The sequence below is a fragment of the Catharus ustulatus genome, chromosome 2, assembly GCF_009819885.2.
Source record: "Catharus ustulatus isolate bCatUst1 chromosome 2, bCatUst1.pri.v2, whole genome shotgun sequence".
In the NCBI taxonomy this organism is placed as follows: domain Eukaryota; kingdom Metazoa; phylum Chordata; class Aves; order Passeriformes; family Turdidae; genus Catharus; species Catharus ustulatus.
Window position 1 is genome coordinate 44,617,406 of NC_046222.1, and position 21,280 is coordinate 44,638,685.

At 40.6% G+C, this 21,280-nt stretch overlaps 1 protein-coding gene across 4 annotated transcripts in view; it reads right to left on the bottom strand.

The window, feature by feature from the left end:
- Positions 1-221: 221 nt before the first annotated feature.
- The window catches only part of LOC116992980 (platelet-derived growth factor D-like), a 142,010-nt gene continuing 120,951 nt past the window's right edge, over positions 222-21,280 (bottom strand). For all 4 annotated transcript variants that reach the window (XM_033053163.1, XM_033053161.1, XM_033053162.1 and 1 more), the window contains 2 exons: positions 15,092-15,306; positions 222-2,872 (listed from right to left, as the gene is read on the bottom strand). In XM_033053163.1, coding sequence (XP_032909054.1) covers positions 2,738-2,872; positions 15,092-15,306 — 350 coding nt within the window. In that variant the 3' untranslated portion in view covers positions 222-2,737. The remainder of the gene's footprint in view (positions 2,873-15,091; positions 15,307-21,280) is intronic.

Below are 21,280 nucleotides of genomic sequence, written 5' to 3' on the forward strand. Positions count from 1 at the left end.
ACAGGCTGAGAGCATGGTGTCTGTGTGGCAGCAGGAAGAAATTAATGCTTCTATCAATTAGTGTCCCAGGAATAATACTTTACACTTTGTGACAAGCTTAGCTTATATTTAAGAAGGTAAACCCATCATTAAGCAAGAGGATTTTTTTTACTTTGCATCTGAATTTTTCTGTTGGACCCTGGCATCCACTGCTGCCTTTAACTCAGCTGAATTCTCAGCTGTTCAGTCTTCAAAAGGAGTATTCATGATATCTATCTCTGTGTAGCCCACTTAGATGTCCAAATCAAATTTCTAATCTTTCTGTCTAGTCAAAGGAGAGAAAGGAATGCTCTGGGCTAAGGCACGCTATAGGAGAGCCCCTCCCAGTTGCCTCTGGGGGTAACTCGGGCTCTCGGACAAGGAATCCCCCTGATCAGGAGCCATAAGCACCCTCACAACATGTGGCTGTTGGGAATCGAAGGACCACTTAGAGCACAAAGCCTTGTGAAACTTGTGCATCCTGCAACCAATGCTATGAAATCAGAGTGCTTAGGCATGATTCAGTCAGATACAAACAGGAGCGTGGTATCTCAAAAACAATCCATACTGCCGAGGCCTTGCATGCAGATTTATTCCAAACTTAGCTAAAACTTATGGAAGGGCTGGGTCAACCTTGTTATTAAGCTAGAGACAGAAAAAGAATGAGATGTTCTTTAAATAGTCCTGAACTACAAAATGAAGGTGGTAATCTTTGGTTACAGGGCAGTTCTTTAAATGTGAATTGCTTTGAAAAATGATGAATCACTTCCCAAGTAAGCATTCAGGAGCATTTTTAAACAGACATCTGGGAGCCAGAGCGGAAAAATTAATATAAATAATAAACCCCCCCCACTTTCTGAATCTCCAAGGTTAAAGTACAGGAAAGAAAGTAACGTAACATTTCTAAGGGATCTTTCAGCAAAGTTTTGCTAAAATTATTAAAAAGCACTTACAAAATACTTGAGCTGATGAAGAGGGAAAATGAGAACATTATGGTGCTTTTGTAACAAACCTGTGGAGTACTATAACATACTGGTTTGAAGGCCTTTTATTTTATACCACATGCCATTTTCCACTAATTATAATGCATTATTGTCGACCTACTTCACTCTTTCAGAGAGACAGAAAGACAAAGCCAACACAGACAAGATGATTCGATGCAGTCTATGCCTACTATAAAACATAAAACCTCAGCCATTAAATGTGCTACTCTATTCCCTCTGTTACATTCATGATCAAAACTCTAGCTCTTTGCTAGACTTAAATCTGCCTGGTTTCCTACATTTTTGGAGCAGCATTTGAAAATCCTTAAAGCTAGTTTGGAAGGATTTTTTTTCTTTTTTCAGCTAGAGCACTTTTGCAACAGTTTAAAAGGCATAGGAAGCTATGCTGTAGCTTTTAAAGTGCTAATTTTATTATGAGGTGGTATTTAGTAATATTCTTCTGGAAGTTAATAAATGATGCACATTTTCCATGAGTGACAGACATTACTTAATGAGTTAATATGCTTCAGCAAAATGCAATTAAAAAAAAAAAAAGAAATTCACTGTCAACACTTTAACCACAGCAATACACAGAGCTGGAATGAGACAACTAACCTCATATAACTAAGATAAATGCATATATGACAAAATTAAAAAACAAATAAAGAACCCCAAACCAAATAATGATAATTAAATCTCAAACACAGTTTTGTTTCCCAGTAACACAACTGCAAAACAAATCAATATTTTCAACAAACAAGTGCCCTATCTTCATCTCCTCCACAGGAAAGCATGGCACTCCTCGGGCTGCTGCGAGGAGGATCCAAGGGAAGGGCTGCCTCTCCCCTCTTGTGTGCAGGGGGCTCCTCCTGGGCAACTGTGGGGCCACTCTGGGCAAGGGGCAGGAATCCAGATCAGGTGGGTGGTGACCAAAATCACTTCCAGCCCGCAGGTATTTACCTGGGGAGCTGTCAGGAACTCCCTCTTGCAGAAGCACTTGGGCGATGGCTGCCTTGGAGCCACTGTGGCAAAAACAGCAGCCTCTGCACCCCCTACCACCCTCAGTGTCCTGGCTTATGCAAAGCATCTACTAATTTCAGCATGTGACTTGCTCGAGTACAAACAGCAAGACTTGAGCTTACTGACGTGTAATTTCATGTAATGATGGATTTTATGCATTCTATCTCACTCTGTTGGGCCAGAATGCTGGGAAGTTCCCTCTGACAGCAGGGCAAGCCATTTTGCACTCCTACAGGCTCAAATTCTCTCTTCATTTATACCCACCATAAAACCCTACCTACCATCAGGAGAGCTGAGGAGGTAGAAATGGGAGCAGAATTTGAGTGTAGGAACTGGTGAGTGAAAAACAAATGCAATGCTATTTCATTGCCAGCTACCACAAATACCTACTATACCTGGTATTTAAATTCAGTGGGCACGGTGTGCCTAAGGACTGCAATTTAGTTTTTAAAATCTCAACCTTCAGAATCTAGCTACAGATAACCACAATCCTAAATTCTTGGATGCTGATACATAAATGTATGATATATCTGTTTAGTTGCCATGACACTAATCAGCACAGCAATGATTTTTGCTAATTGCAAAGGCAGGCTAATAGCAAATTTCAAATGATTAGTGAGTAAAGGTCCTCAGAGCAATCCTGCTTGAAAGTAAATGTCCGGTAAGATGCAATTAGTGTGTCTGGTTTTTCCTTTTCTTTCTTTGTTTTTCCTTTTTTATCGAGGTGGTCTTGAACTGCAGGCACAATCACAACGCTCGTGGTGATCCAGCTGTATATCTACCAAGGACATGTTGTTCTTTTTTTTGCTTCTTCTTTTGGTATGCCCAGCCTCAGGGACGAACTTCAGCACCTGGGAGAATCAACAAAATTACACTGAGTTAGAAAATGCTGTTGGAGATCTGAGGATGAGAATGTTGGGGCCCCAAGGGCACCAATAGCCCTTAATGGCCCTGATCAGCATTAATTTGGACACATTTTTATTTTATTTCCAGCTTTTTCTTTGCACCCTTTGACATCCTGCTGTATTGTTTGTCCTGGAGCTTGGACAGACTGTATTTTTTCCTACATCAGGTATCTTTATATCATGCCGTTTCCCAACCATGTCCAGAGTTGCTCCTTTGCAAGTGAACTATCAAGCATACTTCCTTTGGCTCATTTTTGCAGTCTTATACCTATTTGAGTTGTCCTGTCCCTTCTCTCCCTTGTACAACACTTCTGCTCTTAAGAACAAGGAACATTTATTAATGAAATTTGAAATTTCTGAAGCCCATATCATTAGAATTGGTCCAAAATGTAAACACTTGTGAAGGGCAAAAGGAGATGAAGGAGCTTGCACAAAGTATGTGTCAGATACCAACGAATTTCTGTGGAATAAGAGTTTTGTTGTCTTACCTTAAAAATCTCTGCCTCAACCTAAATGATTTCTGAAGAATTTACTATGAAAAATGTCAAAAAACAAGAAAATAACTTACTTCCTAGGGACGTATGCATCATAATAGACACTTCTGAAAAAAATCTATCGAGGCAAGATGATCTTGAGACCCCTAGGAAGGGGGCTGTAGGTTGTAAAAAAGAGCTAGCTTGGCCAAATGATTTGACTGCTAGCTCACCTGGATTTCTCTTGCTTGTGCAAAGATGGAGAGATGCCTTTTACAGTAGTTTCACAATTACAAGCCGCACTGAGTATAAGCTGCACTTCTGGGGTGCCAGCAACGTTGAGGTCTTTGTCCATATATAAGACGCACCGGACTGTAAGCCACACTTTTGTTCGTAGCGAGGATCCATGTGCAACTTTCACAAAGTTGCCAAATAGTAACAGAATCGCAGGATCGCGGAGTTTACTGGCTTGGCCCTGCTCATGGCGGCCACCAGGGAGCAGCCCCAGCCCTGCTCACTGCAGCTGCCAGGAAGTGGGAGAGCAGCGTGCCCGGCCGCCACTGCCGCTGCGCTTGTTGGGGCTGGGCAGCACTGCTGCGCTTGCGGGGGGCGAGCAGCGCTGCCGTGCTTGTGGAGGGTGAGTGGCGCTGCTGCGCTTGCGGGGGGCGAGCAGTGCTGCCGTACTTGCGGAGGGCGAGCGGTGCTGCCGCACTTGTCAGGGGCGAGCGGTGCTGCCGCGCTTGCAGGCTCTCACTTCTGGGTTTGGAAATTTCCTAAATTTGTTAATATATTGGCCACTCCGGAGTGTACGCCGCACTTCTGGGTTGGGAGCTAAATTTTGGTCAAAATGGTGCGGCTTGTAATCGTTAAATTACTGTAAGTGCATGATTTTGCAAAACCAATGGCCAACTGGGAAGTGGGACCTTACCATCTGTAATACCTGAACTACTGAAGCACCCGCATTTCTGCCCTAGCAGATCATACTGATTTACAAATAACAGACCACTCTGTTACTCAACAATCTACTTGGTTGGTTTTTTTTTGTTTTCGTTTTTTTTCACTAAGTTGTTTCTGTATTTCGGTATTGTAAAACCATACAAGAGTTGAGATAGTTTTGGAAATGAAAGAGAATAAGAGGCTGTGTGCCAGATTAACAGAGTATTAGCATTTTCAACAGAATTACAAAGTCCCAGAAAGTAAATGTGAAGCACTTTCCAAAGGACAACCAGAGATGCTGTGCAAGGAGGATGGGGAAGGGCAGGCAGGTTAGCAGCTCTCAGGACAAGACCATTTGTTCTCTGCCATTAATGCCTTGGGGCTAGAAAAGTACTCAGATATAACAAGAGTGATAAGCACTGAACACAGTCTATTATTTTGTTCTCTCTTTTGTGATGAAATTTGTGTTCAGCCTATGTAATACTGAGAGGAAGGACTGTACCTAAGCAAGGTACAGACATGCTGCTATTCCAACTATGGTGGGGAAATTACTTTGCCCTGTTAGAAATGCAGAAACATGCAATTATACTTTCTTTTTTTTCCCCTTGTTTTAGCAATAAAAATATAGTATCTTTGAATTGATTTCAAACATTGGCATACAGTAAATCCTGATGGACACTAGGACAATTTGCTGTATCACACTGTCAACCCAAGCACAGAGGAACTGAACCCCTTCAGGTTGTTGCAATTATTACAGAGCTAAAAATAGACCACATCTTCAAAGATGCTTTTTTAAAGAAAACATACTTTTAAATCAAATACAGATGCTGACACTGAGCCCATGACAAATTCCTTATTTAAAGAAGTCTTCCAGAAAAATATGACAAATCCAGACAACTGGCAGGTTTTGCAAGATCATGGGTAGGTAGATCTGATTTTCCAGCTGAGAGCAATCAAAGTATGCAATGGGATGAGAGCAAAGATGTGGACTGTATTTAAGTAACAGACCATCTGACAGCTTTCCTTGTGTTTTTTATCAGAAGCCTGAGCACAGTATATAGGCTTTGCTGATAAGAAAATGAACTGTCAGCACTTCCTCAGACAAGGGCAGGAAACAGTGATTGAACACAGCTGAAATTATCAAATCATAGAATCATTTAGGTGGAAAAAGACCTCTGAGATCACTGGGTCCAATCATCATCCCAGAACTGCCAAGTCAATCACTAAACTCCTGTCCCCTAATGTCACATCCCACATGCTTTTTGGATACTTCCAGGACTAGCAACTCTGACTTCCCTGGGCAAGCCTGTTTCAATGTCTGACCATCCTTGCAGTTGAGAAAATTTCCCTAATATGCAATCTAAACCTCCCCTGGTGCAACTTGAGGCTATGTCCTCTTGTTCTGCTGCTTGTTATCTGAGAGAAGAGGCCCACCCCACCTGGCTACATCCTCCTTTCAGGCAGGCAGTGTGATAAGGTTCCCTCACATGCCTCTTTTTTTTCCAGTCTAAACACCCTCAGCTCCCTCAGATGTAAGACTTGCACTCCAGACCTTTCTCCAGCTCTGTTGTCTTTCCCTGGATTGGAGCTGTGGCCTCAGCAGTGCCCAGCACAGGGGGAGGTCACTGCCCTGCTACTGCTGGCCACACCACTGCTGATCCAGGCCAGGATGCCACTGGCCTTCTTGGCCTCCTGGGCACACCCTGGATCCTGTTTGCCAGCACCCCCAGGTCCTTTTCCACCTGGCAGCTTTCCAGGCACTGCCTCCAGCCTGTAGTGCTGCCTGGGGTTGCTGTGACCCCAGTGCAGGACCTGGCACTTGGCCTTGTTGAACCTCACACAACTGGTCTCACATTCAGCCTGTTTAGATCCCTCTCCAGAGCTACTTTAACAACTGATCACAGAACTGATATTCAAAGCTCTCTGCCTCACTCCCACCTAATAGTTATATTTTCATCTAAGTACAAGGGAATTGAAGAGAATCTGGAAGTAAGGCCATTTCTGGTGACCAAAGCAGATGGAAGACAACCCTTTGTTCTGCAAATAGCTGCCGTTCATTTATCACATGGTCATGTCCTCAAAGCTGACGAACTACTGAATTAATGAGAACAGTTCAAATAAATTCTGTTCAGGACACTTTTTCACTCATTTTTTGATGGGATCAGTAGCTGTAAGAAAATATGGATATGACAGGGATATGACAGGTCTAGATTGCTCAAAAGCTTTTTTTTTTTTTTCTGGAGGTGAAAAAGAAAAACCTCATAGTTTTCAAATTAAAGGATCAGTGTCTGTCATTTCTCATAAATTGCAGTGCTCAGCTACTCAGATCATTGCCTCACAAAGAGCATGTAACTACAGTCATGTCCCTCTCATCAAACACTGAGTAACTGATTCCAAAAAAACTATTAAAACAATTAAAATAAAATCAAGACAGATTATTCCAGTTCTGAGCTGGATTTGGTGCTTATAGGTAATACCAAAAAAAAGTGCAGCAGGGCATTTTCTGTGCAGAGAGCCCCATAGGAGCACACCAATATGCAGGATAGCATTTTACTTTGTAGATGTGCCTGAGCATCTGAGAAGTTTTAAGGTAAGATGACTTTCTTACCGTGTGACTTTTCTTGGGGGCAGCAATGTAGGAAATATAAAGAAAATGCTTACATGTGTTTCCCTGCCAGCAATCTTGCTCATTTATCCTGTATTGAATTTGGATGCCAGCTTCTGAAAGCCTCCTTAAATGAGATCAAAGCCATGACAAAAACCAGGATCTGGAAGTTGAAGCCACAAAAACTTTAGGTGGAATTAGGGCGCACTTGTTTAAGCCAGGCCCACTCACCACTCAGACAGCCCTCCACGGAACTGGGGCATTCCCAGCCTGTTTGAGGGCTGCCTTCCCAGCAGGTGTACAGTACCAGTTTGGGTTCTGGGGGCAGCAGGGGCTCTCCTGTCACCTGTGGAGCACAGGAAGTCAGGGCTGATGGCCCTTATCATCTCAGCAGGTCTGTGAGAACACTGAAGAACTCTTAACACTTCAAGATCAGGGGCTGAGGACAGCAGAGTGGCAATGACTGCCGGGAAGAGGATCCAGCTGGAGATAACCTGCTCACCTTGATCTGTTTGTGGCATGTCTCCAGTAGAAGCTACAATAACGCAGCAACACCAGAGCATGATTTACCTGGAACACCCACTTCTGGTGGGGCTAGCTCTGGGGAAAGGAGCCCAAAGCTTGGACCCTTGGAGTTAGGTGGGTGTTTGGACCCTTGGAGTTAGGTGGGCAGAGCCAGATGTCATGAAACATCCCTTCAGCATTTGCTGACGGTCCTAGCCAGGTATCACCGACCCCTGAAGTCAGGCAACATTTAGCCATGACGGTCCATGATGGCTGATTTCTGTTTTGTTAAAAAACTAAGAGGGAAAGTTCCCCACAGGCATTTTTGACTCATCACTTACTTATTAGTAACAACAGTAACATCATTTTTAAAAATTCTTGACCAGTATTTTAAGCACCAGGAGAAAAATGAAGTCTCACTCAAAAGTCAGCTTATTATTTTTCTTTCTTGCTAGCTTAAGAAGCCTACAGAAAATCAATAATATGACTATGGCTCACCCAATATCCAATTAGCTTTATATTCTCGTGACAGAGGATGGTGAGCAACTCTGGAAGCTATTTTAGATAGTGAAATTTGTACTTTGCAGAACTTATTTTAAAATTTTGCTATGCAGCATTATCTAATCTCCTTCTGCACATCTAAAAATAACACCATTCTAGCATGCAAACCAAATTATATTTGTCTGAGATTCATGAAAGAGGAAGCATCAAAAGTGCAAAACATTCCACACAGATCCAAGTTCTGATAGCCATAAAAAATCTTACTCCGCAGTTTCTGAAAGTTATCTAATCCAAAGGTCACCCATGGTTTAGCTGTGCTCTGAGTATAAGAAGCCAAGTATTGTGGGAATATGATTCATAATTTAGCATAAGGACCTTTACTCTAGTAGGAACATAGCCTAAACCAATGACATAGACCCAAAGATGTATTTTTTTTTTACCCAGAAATAATTACAGGGTATCAGGGACAAGAAAAATGAGTTGGCTTGCTGATCAGTGGTAGCAGGCAAACAAAGAGATTATTACATATAGAAGGGATTACTGTTTCTATTTGAATAAGAAATACCTGGTTTTAATGCAACAAACTTAGGAAGAAACAATTGGCTTAAAACTCAAGTACCTGAAGCACTCACTAAAGCTACGATGTTTTTGACATATGTGACATCAACAAGACCCTCACTTTTGCTGATCTCCTCAGGAATTATGTGCACATTATGCTACAGCTGTTGTTTTATCACTGACTAGATACAGGTGTTCCTCCTTCACAAACTGCCTCTCTGTCCTGACATGTATCACAACGTCTCACTTGCTTAACTTCCAGATGTCAATCCAAGAATTTATTTTTCATCTAGTTAAAAACAAACCTTTTTTCTCTCAGTGCACTTCTGTGCTCTCTCTGCTCATCCCATGACCTATCAGTCCTTTCTGACTCATTTTGTTTCCTTGTACTTGCATTCCAAATAAATCCCATTGCTGCTTCTTGTACAATATTCCACGAATTAACGCTTTTGTCAGGCTAATTCTGTGCCTTTATTACCATAACAACCTTTTATCTCCTTTATACATGTACTATCAACTCCAGGACATACAACAATCAGACCATATTCCTTGCACACTGCTTTGATGATTCTAGCTCTTTTTAATCCCTCAGTAAATTTCCTTTGTTGTGTCAGCAGCATTTGGATCATTTTTTGACCAGTTATCTTATGTTTCCCTGTGTAAATACATGGTGAGAATTATTGTCTTCTCTCTCAAGTGTCTCCTTAAGGTTTGCTTCTCATTTCTCTGAAAATAAAATAAAAGAAAAAAGCCCCAGCAGCATCAAATTGTATTAGTTACATTTATTAACTCCATTTCAGTAACTTTGTGTTACTGAAGTTCCGCTTTTTAACTCTCCATTGTGCTCTCGTACTCTTTTCTCCTGTACAATATTTCTTCTGTCTTGTCTTCCCTTTGCAATGTTGGGTTCAGTTGAAGCTGTTTTTATGCCCCAGCAAGTTGTGCCAAGATACAGTATTAAGATAAGTGTGCTCTGGAGTACCTACTGCCTCTCTCAAGGCAACCAAAGGTTATGAAATTGCCACCCTAGCAGTCATCAAAACTTTCTCTCTGAGAATTAACTGAATGTATGTCCTGTGAAAGCTCCAGTCAACATCAAACTTGAATGGAGGCAAAATGCTTCAAAAACGGGTGGGATGGGGATGGGGAAAGAAGCACTTTACAGACAGTGGACAACATGTCAGTCTTCACAGGAGAGACAAATAAGTAGGTAAAAGTTGCAGTCAGCTATCACCACTTTTCTTTTTTCCTTATATGCCCCTTAGCTGTGCAGCTCAGCACTGTGTTTGCAGAGGTTTATACATTCTGACAAATTCTGGCTGCTACCTTAAGAGCACTTACTCCCCATGGAAACTCGTTTCACATCTCATCAGTTCTTTCTCTGAGGTATGTGCATGCTGGCTGGATAGCATACCCACAGCTGAACTGAGTCCTGGCCTGAGCTCCCCCACACCTTCTCTGTGCTGAGTGATCTCTAGGTTTAGAGCCTGTGCCTCTTTAAAGAGCAGCTCCAGGCATTTTTAAGGAAATGAACTGCAATAGGAAACACACCTTTATATCAGGTCCGCTTTAGAAAGTTAGATAGCAGTAGGGCTGGGCTTTGATTAAGGTGTGCTGCATCCATTTCCATGTATTGCTTTGTCTTCCCCTTGCACAGAGCATTGCACTGTAACTCAGTATCACTTATGGCAGACTATGCCTGAGAGACGTTTTCAGACACTGCCAGGACTTGGCCTGTTTGGTTTGAAGGGTTCGTGACACTATATGGTAAGTCAACATCATTTGTACAGAGCATTTGCTCCGCTCCAAAGCAAACCCAGAAGCCATGGAAAACCACAGAGCATCACAAGACTCCTGCAAGGAAAAAAAAAAAATAACCCACCAATAAAATTATCTGTTTACCCAAGTTATGACCCCATTCATTTCTAAAAACTGCTGAGTATTTTGGTAAATTCATGGCAAACTTCCAGGCTATAAAGAAGACTGAAGATCTCATGATTAACATCTCCCAGAAAAAGCTACCCCTTATTGTGGCCATCTCATGTTTTCATTTTCCCTGCTGTTGCATCACTTCTTGCAGTCAGATTTGATAGAAAAGAGCTGTACATTCCATTCAGGGAACTGGAGCAGCACTCTCAGCTTGGGAAAATTAAAGGCTCCATGTGATAGCTATTAGTCCTGAGAGGCTAGGCTAGGAGAGAGTGCTCAGTGATTACAGTGGGAGGCTTTGAACAAGAACTGAGAGGGAACTAAAGAGCATTAAGTGCAAAAGGAGAAGATAACCTTGAAATCTCTCTGGAATAGAAGCCTCTCTTTCAGAAAACACCCTGGCCTTTAAAGTCCCCACAGATGCCAACATGCAGCTACTCCAGCACTCGCCACAAAGCCAAAAAGGAGCCTATTGCTTCAGGAAAATTTGCCTGCTGTCTGTCTCACAGAAATACTGGGTAGCTCAGAAATGCCAGGGGACTTTTAAGTGATCTCCAGAGACATTTTTACTTTTGAGGACAAGCATATCCATGTGCAGGACACAAAGCTCTTGGAGGTTCTGGGCTCAGTAGATGAAGCTCCAGGATAGAAGTTAGGAAAAATCAGTCTGGCAAGAGAAGGGGTGTAGGGTGTGCAGGACTCTGTTTCAACTACTTCAAACACCTTCCTTCCTCCACCACCTAATATTTCCTTCCGGTGGCTTCTATAAATCAAATTAACTGAGACTTGTCTTTGAACCCTATGAAGGCCTATGTCCTTCTGGAGTAGAAGGCTGAGCTTTTTAACCAAATTAATGGTGCTGGGGATTTCATAAAGTGTAAGGCTCCATCCTTCGTTATGCAACTAAAGGCTCTTTGGATATGGCTAGTGGGTTTCAAATTGGCTTTTAGGAGAGTAAACTGGCTATATGGGTCTAAAACTGCAGGTGGAGAGGTTTCTCCTCAGTACCTTTCCACTTGGTATTTAAGTAAAATTGAAGTGTCAAAAAAGAGTAAGAATAAAACTGATTAACTGTGTGTGGCTAATAATAATAATACAGTGGAAAACATTTTGGACAAAAATTAATGAACACATCTTTAGTATGTCATACATGAATTTATCTGCATGATTTCCACTCATGTTAATGGGAGACACTTGGCTAAATATCTGCTTAGTGAGTTGTTAATTCATCCCTAAGGGATAAAATTTAAATTTAAACTTACAAAGGCCATTTAATATTAAAGATGAAACACTGTCTTGAATTCATATAGTTTTCAGAGTAGAAATGAGTTAGAAAATAAACTAGCAGTGATATATTTGTGTGAATGTCGAATTTCCTGTATTTAATTACAGTAATTTCACGATTATATGCCGCACTGAGCATAAGCTGCACTTCCAGGTGTCGGCAACTTTTCGTTCTTTGTCCACACATAAGCCGCACCTGATTATAAGCCGCAGGTTACAATACAGAGTGTGATAAAAGGTATCTGTTCTATCACCATCTGTTGAGGGTGGGGGCAGTGATCCTTATCTCCACGGCAGATATTCTGCTAATGGGCCATCCACTGAAGCCAGGCGGGGCATTGTTCTTTATCTTTTCACAACCCATCCTTCCTCCAGCGAGTCATTTTCTGCTAATGGCCATTGAGTCCCACTGTGGGACTGATAAAATTACTTCATCCCATTGGAAGTTGCTCCAGCCAGAGGGAAAAGCCCAACATTTCTTACCAAGATAGAAACAGAGGTTTTGGGACACTAAGGGAGCCCCTTTCTCCACTGGACTCCAGAGGAAAACCGGATTTCTCCACATCACCACTGGACCTCCGGAGGGAAACTGCACCTTGTACAGGAGCACTGCTCCAACTGAACCACATCTGTCACTGCAGGAGGATGCAGCCACCATTTAGTGGGACTGCTACCAACACCCTGCCTGATGGGGTGTCAGGTTGTACTCTGACTTTGTCAGGGTTTGGAGTTTGTTTCTTTGTAGTACTGTATTTCTATTTTAATTTCCCTAGTAAAGAACTGTTATTCCAAATTCCCATATTTTTGCCTGAAAGTCCCTTGATTTCAAAATTATAATAATTTGGAGGGAGGGGGTTTACACTCTCCAATTCAAAGAGAAGTTCCTGCCTTTCTCAGCAGACACCTGTCCTCCAAACTAAAACAGCAACTTTTTGTTCTTTGTCCGTATATAAACCGCACCTGATTATAAGCCGCACTTCAGGTTTGGACCAAAATTTTAGTCAAAATGGTGCGGCTTATAATCGTGAAATTACTGTATTAATTTGGGGCTGTCATAAGTCATGATATCCTGATGCTGAGAAATACCTAGCTAGTGTGATATTCTGGTGTTCCAGCACTAACTGCTTCCAAACACCTGAAAAAATGAAGTACTTGATAACATATTTATAATCAGCATTTTTCTTTCTAGCTACTGTCAACAGTTGACTTAATTTTTGATACAGGTGTAACCCAGGATTCCTTAGTTTATATTTGACTTCCAGGTCTTTCAGAAATCTTCTGAATTATGCACAAATCATATTTAAGTGTTAAAATTCCATACAGATTTACTAGGAAAAAAACCTCAACTCCTTTTTATAATTTAAATTAGTTCCCTTCCAGTTTGTCTCTTGTTCTTTTTTTAAGGAAAAGATTATTTAGGAAGATCTAATTTTCCTTTAGCTACTATTCATTATTTCCTATCTTTCACTGTGTCCTCTCTTTAGAACTCTTTTTTCTAAATGAAATGATCCAAAACCTTTGAGCCACTTTTCTTACAAATGTTTTGGATCCCCTACATCTGTTGTGATGTCTGCTTGCTGCTTCGACTTTTTTCCTAGTCCTGCTTTTGTCCTTTTAAGCATCAATGGTCAAAACCTAGTGTAAGTCCCCCATCAAGTTATCCAGACCACAATATTTGCTGTGTTATTACCCTTTCATCTCCATTTCTGCAGAAGACTGTCGCTTGTCACTTTTTCTTATCACTGCACTAAACAACTGTTTTCCTGAAGCTCTTCACAGTGATTCACTGCTTTGACCTTTAGCCCGATTTCCACCCCTCATTTCTTCCTCCTCCCCTCACACACCCAGTGTTACATGAATAAATAGTTGAGACCACTCATCCTAGTGCTTGCTGCTTTTTTAACCTGCATTTAAAAGCAGTTACAAAGACCTTCTGAAATTCCTCACAGCCTTCTCTGCTGTTCAAGTACATTATCTCCTGTGCCACCTGTCATTTTTGCCACCTCCCTCCAGACTGAACACATATGAAATAATAATCTTTGTACTGGGGGCACCCTCAGATAGCCCTTTCCCATTTAGAAAATTGCTTGTCTCTTCCACCTCGTTGACCTTTATCTCTTAACCAGCTTCTAATCCACATCTGATCTTGTCTGGCTGACTGCTCTCTGCAGGAGGTGCCAGTCCTTTCAGCATTCTTGTACCATGTGGTGGTTCTGTATAAATATTTATTCATATATAAGGCATTCTGAGTTAATTTTATCAGCTCATAGTCATCTAGGTGCTTTAGACCCATTAATTTTTTTTCCAATTAACTTTTCTACCACTGAGATAAGGCTTTCTGCTCTGCAATTACTAGGGTCATCCCCTGCATCTTGTTTAAAATTAGAGAAAATATTAACTATTCTCCAGTCCTAGCATGTGGAGGACGCTATTCTGCAGTTATGTGTGAGAAAATATCTCTAACCCTTGAAAATAGTAACCACACTGCTCACAATGTGGGCAAGTTCTGACCTTCAACAACCCTCTGCTACTGCAGCCCCAGGGTCTCTGAAGATAATGCCTTACTCTTATGAGCCTACATTACATCCAGGTTCAAAGTCCATAGAGTTCATTTTCACTTGGGACTTAAGCCAAGTGGTAAATCAGGCTCTTACAAGAGATACATGTCAGAAGGAAGTCAGCATGGCATGCAGGTACCCTACCTTCCAACAGCTGAAAGGTACTACCAAGTAACTTTCCTAGATATGCTCACTTCAGGGAACATTGCTCATGTCTTCATCTGAAAATACTGCATTAGAGGCAAGAATATAAAATGCTCTTCCCTTGTGTTTTTCCTCTCTAGATGTGTTCTGAAGGGATTAAAATAATGGGCATTGTTCCTATGCAATAATTTTGCCTTCCTAAAAATTGCTGAGTGGGGAAAAAAAGCTAAGGCTGATTGATTCAGCTGCCTCCTGCAAGTGATAAATCTGAAAGGCAAGACAGTTTACAAGGGACTTAATTGTAATTTCCAAGTGTGAGCTTAAGTTTAAAGCAAGAGGAAATTAAGTCAAATATGTCAAGGAACCCATGCCTCTGTGTTACTAAAAAGAGTATTTTCAGTGGTAAATACATCTACTTTGTATTAGTCCTTGTCTGGGAAAAATCAGTCCAACATAAGGCTCATTCCTGAAACAAAGTTTACTAGGATGCTGTGGTAGCATCCACTCAGAGGTGACAAAAGTTCTCTCCAACTTCTTCCAAGTTAACTTACACATAAATACGGCCAACACTCCTTTCTATTAACAAACAGCACTCACAGCTCTGAGAAAAGACTTCTGAATCCATGGAAGCAACAGATATCCAAAAGAAGTAACAAAGAAAGAATGAAAATACCTCATGGTATTTCTTCACTGTTTTCCCTGACATGCAGGTGCAGGATTTCCAGTTTGGAGTCCCACAGCCACAGTTTCCACCACAGCGCTGGACAAGGAGGCAGCGGGGGAAGAAAACTACATTTGTCAGCTTCAGCTCCTCCCTTAAATTGACAGAGTAGTTCCTTGGAGTGCAGCTGTAACGCTTCACATCATCATTCAACCTGTCCAGGTCAACTGCAATGCAAAAGAAGTTTCATTAGTGAGGTTAGAGTGGGACATTCCTCTGGTTTATGCTGCTGTCCAGGCAGACAATAACAGAGTGATGGGGTGCTGGTTGAAAAATATGTGAACTATAGGAGTGATTTCTGAACAGATAAACATAAACCTACCAATTTTAAATCATTACAGGTGGCCATCCAAGCTGTCATCCTTCTCCCACTGACTGCCATAGCAGAGATCACACCGACTATAAAGGTGAAGGGAAGGTTTGCAGTGGAATACTGGCCTGAAAGCTGAAGACTGGTCATTTTATTTGTTTTGTCACTCATTGCTGGATCCTTGGGCAAGAGAGTCCACCTCTGCTACTCTCTTCCCTCTTCTGTTTATACCTGGCTTACTTAGATGCTGTGATCTATTTTTTTATTATGGGCAAAAACAAGGCACTTCCTGTGGTCAGTAGAGAAACGTTTTTGGGCAGTGATTCATCCCTTCCTTGGCAAGAGCATTTAGGACAGCCTGCATAACTTTCTTCCTCGAGTTGCCTGTCTGTACTGTTTATGAATAGAATTTAGATAATTCAATTTTAGATGGAGAAACCAATCTAAGTAGTATTAATTTCATCTGGTAAATGTTACTATAATAGGCAGTAGTTGCTTGATGCTTAAATGCCTAGTATCTGAGAAGTCATGTAAACAAGTGGTAAAATATTAAAATAACTAATCGACTACCAAATGTGAGTTTAAATGCCGTTTCTAGCTTTCGCTTGTAAGGCTAAAACTAAACAAAAACCTGCTTTTATAAATATATTTTCCACAATCATGACACACACACACAAAAAAAATTTAATGAGTTCTATTTCTATAGAAATATATTTCTTTTTCCTTCCTTTTCTGTCTTCTTCTTTCCTTAGGATTCTCTCCATCAACTAAGTGTTCAAAGCTCAGTAATTCATTCAGGAGTGGGGGACATGTGAAGTTGTGTTGAGTTTGACTCAAAACAGTATTTGCTAACAGAAGCATCAACAGGAAAATAGGATGGCTCAAATGAGAACTGACGTAACAGTCTAGTGTTTGTGAACATATCAGCTTTTCAGGGAATGTTTAACAGGTCAGCATAACCTCTGGTTCTGAGAATGCTTATGCTTGTGCTTTAATACAAATATGTGAAAACTTACAACAAAGACACTTCATACTTTCCGTGACTCAGGCCTTGTCAACATCACTAAGTTAATTGTGGAAAAAGCTGTTGATTTGTAAATATCATGCACCTTTACATTCTATCCTGGAGATATTCACAAGGCTGATATGCAAGAGACAAGAGACATACATAAATGTCAGAAGTGCTATTATAGAAAATCGTAGCAGATTCTCTTTCCTGACAAGGTATTATCTCAGTCAATGGGAATTCAGCAGATAAATTGCTATTTTATAGCAATTATGATGCATTCCCCTATGAAATCTCAGGTGTTCACTCCAGAGAGTTAGCATATCTCCACAAGTGGTATAGATCATCCTCCTGCTATAAGCACAAAATCAATGGGACTGGTGGTATACTCATGCACTGAGAGAAAAATACACTGTGAGTGTCCCTATCCAGGACTAGCAAGTCCAGGGTATATTGATTTCTTTGTTTTAACAGATGATATTTTCTTCTCCGCTGTCATTCTTCAAAGGCACCTCTTCTCACTGCAGGCTGTCAGGCTAATTCTTTCCACAGGAGTTTCCCACTCCTCTAAACAATCTCATCAGGACCTTTGCCATCAGCTTTGCTAACTGGTAAAGTAAAGCACTATCTGACTAGTATTCATTTCAGCCAACTGATGTGAAGGAAAAAAATCTACTGAAGGAATAAGAGTGCTGAAAATTTTCTGCCTTCATCACTAATGAGATTGCTTGAGGGGAAAGCCTGAATCATCCACACTGACACTGCAGCAATCCAGGGGAATATATATGAGATACTTGGATAAGCAGAAAAGTCTTATTTTAGTGACGCTGAAAACATTAAATAAGTAACCTCAAGCAGAGAAGAAAAGCCTAAATAAACAATTTAAGAGATACACAAGTCATCCTCCATTAAAATTCATTTGGAGGTTAACATCTACACTCTTTTTTACTCTGCTCTACAGAACTGCAGTGCTTGATGGGAATAAGGTGAGCAGGCAGTGTACTCTGTGAAAAATGTATACTGTACTCTTGGTAGCACCACACTGACACACAAGAACAGTTCCCATTGACTAATTAAATCCTAAGCTCTAGATCATGGCTTATTGCCCCCTAACAAAAGAACACTTTTTTTCTGAGCAACTCTCTCTGCTGAAAGCTTCAATATGCATTTTTTCCTCTCTTTGGATTGTTTTACGGTCTGGAGCCAGTCCATTTCCTCATCCATATAACAATAAGATTTTACAGTACAGTCAGTTTCATGCATCACTTCGCTGCTGTGACTAAAATGTAACCGAGCCTTGGTGTGATTGGTGTGAAATCCAGCTGCTTTACTTATCAAGGACTGAAACCACTGGAGTCCTTAATTTAAAACTAGAACTAAAAGGTTCTTTAGACTGGATGCAAATAATTCTCAAGTATTATTACAGAATATCTGCATCAGAGACAGCTTAAAAGTAAGGCAAACATAAAAGAGATGCACTGGAGCACTAAACTGGATACTTGGGGCCCAATGTTTACCCCTTCCTTCCCTTAAACCCTCTGCTTAAAACCATCCTCATTTCACATAGCTCTATGGCATGTGCTTACCTTGAAGCATTCATCAAAATATTCTGTGATTCTGTGATCTTAATCAGAGGTAGGCACTGAAATCAGAGACTGCAGCTAATGCCATGTTTAATTCTGAAAAAAGGATGCCTTAAACATTGAGGAGAAAACCTCTGCTGCTGGTCATCAATTAATTTTAATAAGACAGGCGGTCTGTTAGGATTGCTTTTAACACTTTATCTGTTCCAAATTCACACATGGTCATCATATCTGAACTTTCTACACTTTTTTCATTCATCAGTCACAGAGCAGAGCTAAGGTGTAAGAGATGGTAGACACCTTGCCATGGTATTCCCATACTGCATCTTAAAGCCATCTACAAGCAAGACAAGGAAGATTCGGGCAGCTGCAGACTGCTCAGCCCATGATAAAATTAAGGGGAAAATCCTCCTTGGAAGCAATGCCCAGGCACATGACAGACAAAGCGATGACTGGGAACATCCAGAATAAATCTAACAAGACCAACCTCAGAGTTGGCTATGATCACATCTGTCTTGCTGGGTGAGGTGAAAGCAGCAGAGGTATCTGCTGATTTTTGAAAGTGATCCACAGCATCCTTGCAGCGATTTTTGAGATATAATGGAATAGGTGGACTACAAATTCAGTATATAACTGGAATATCTGAGAGACTTGAGGAAAATGGTCAGCAATTCCTAGTAAAACTGGTAGCTGGCTAATATTTGTGTTCCCCACAGGGTAATACTGCTAAAGATCTGCATGTAAACTAGAGGCACTGTAAAAACCATCAAAGACATTCAGAGTAGTGTTGTATCTGACTGAAGCTATGGTGTAGCTGGACTTGAGTTGGAAAATCCCAAATAAGCTGGACAGGAACTTTTTACAAGGGCAAGTAGTGATAGGAAAAGGGGATATTGCTTCATACTGAAAAAAAGTAGGCTTAGATTAGATACTAGGAAGAAATTCTTTACGGTGAGGCTGGTGAGACACTGGAAAAGGTTGCCCAGAGAGGTTGTGGATGCCCATCCCTGTAAGTGTTCTAGATTGGATGGGTTTTGAGCAACCTGGTCTGGTGCAAGGAGTCTCTGTCCCCAGCAAGGGCATTGGGACTAGATGATCTCTAAGGTCCCTTCCAATCCAAACCATTCCGTGATTCTATGATCTCAACAATGTAACAATGAACATTAGGATTACCAACACAATGATATTCTCACAATTACACAGCAATAACAAATGAAATATCATGTCCCAGTCTCATCTTCTGCTGGTTAAATAATCTAAATGCTCATTGATGAAATAATTCTTCTCCATACCAAATTTTGACCAAACCCTGTGGCTTTTAGACTTCAACACATATGGCTGATGGTTTTGATGTTCCATTGTATATGCTTAATGATATCACAATAAGCTATTTTTTAAATATACCTGGAAACTTGAGAGCTATCTAAATCCTTCCCATGGGAGCTAAGATCTTGTAATTTGCATTTACTGCAGAATCCTAGCACCAAAACAAACCTTCTCAATACAGCAACTATTATTTTAGAGGAATGAAAGATCAAGACTTCACTAGGATTATAGCTGTTTTAATGGAACAAAGGGCAAAATATATAGGCCTATTATGGACTGGCAAACCAATTATCAGCTGTGGTATAGGTCAAGTAGCAAAAGCAGGCCAAACTATTCGACACAGCTTCATTGAAATCAATGGAAAAGAGCAGCTTATTCCAGTGATAAATAACACGCTATAAGTTTCACTACCATTTTAAAAAAGGGTTTAATAAGAAAACCTTTCACTGCAGTGACCAACAATTACATCGCATAACACGCAAGGGAAAATCTCATTTGTCACAGAGGGGGAAGGTAGGAATGTAGATCTGAATTAGATTGTGAAATGAATGAATGCGTGCAGTTTGCACGCAACAGACAACTTGGTTCCTAACTGAAAAAGGATGGGAGAGATAGTCTCATTTTTAAGCACAGGGAATACTTTAAATTATCAGCTATTTAAGAACGTATTACATGTACTTGAATACTCAAATTTGCCATGAATGAGCAAGCATTCAGCATTTCTGATGCCTGCACTCCCTGTCAGATGCACTGAAACTTGCTGGCAACCATCCCAGAATCTTTCAAGGAAGAGTACATGGGCGTTTGCAATAATTTATTGGCCACTGCTTGCAAGCCTCTGAGAAATAGCATTAAAATTTTACCTTCTTGCTAGACCATTTTAAGTAATGACAATTAGAAACTATTGTTAAGAACATGGTGAAACTTGCCTGATCTTGGGAACTGATTTGGCAATGAACAGCAGAAACATTCTGTGAAGACCCATGGTCTGACCTCACTACTTCCCTTCCAGGGAGCAGTGTGGTTATGCCAGCAAGTGTTTATTTATTTAACTTGTAAAGCTGTCACTGCAGACAGATGCTATTGCAGGAATGTCCCACCTGATTAATTTCCTCTGATAGCCAAAGGCTTCTTGTGTACTCTTTCCAAAAAAGAAAATAAGCTTAGAGGCAGGGGTAGTCTTGTTAATTATCAGAATGCATCTATCTACATGTGTTCCTGCTTCCAAGGTTTATTTATGGGAAAACAAAACAAAACAAAACAAAACACTTATTCCTTTCTGAAGACAATCCCTTTCTATGGGTACCTATGACATTTGGATCTACTTCTATGATGAGAAACAGTGAACTTGCTCTTTTTCCTTTCTTTCTTCATTTGTACTTACTTCACAGGTAGAGGTTTTTTTTGAATTAAAAATCCTTACTCAATGGGAGGTAAAATATCAGAGACAACAGCAAAACATAAATGCAAACAAGTATGTGGGAAAAGTTAAATAATGTTTAATTGATGGTTGGAACTGTTTACAACAATATCTCTTAGAAGCTCTTCTAATACTATTAACCAGATAAATTCATGCTCTCAGAAATTTAAATTAGGATGAAGATGCTGCCTTGAACCATGTCTGAACTCTCCTTATGACTCTCTAGAGGAATAAAAACCTGTGTGGGAAGAAGTTCAACATAATTGTGAAGCATGGATGTTTACTTCTTTACCTGAATTCTTGCCATGAACAGTATTAAATAACCCAATAGTCAGTGATATCTTTCTGGAGATGCTTAATACTTGTAATAACCAAATTACTATGACACTGAAGTCAGCAATATATTACAGCAATGTAAATTATTTTAAAGTATATATTTTGGTATCATCTGCTTTTTTTCTAAGAGCCTAGGATGAACATAAAGCTGAATATTCGT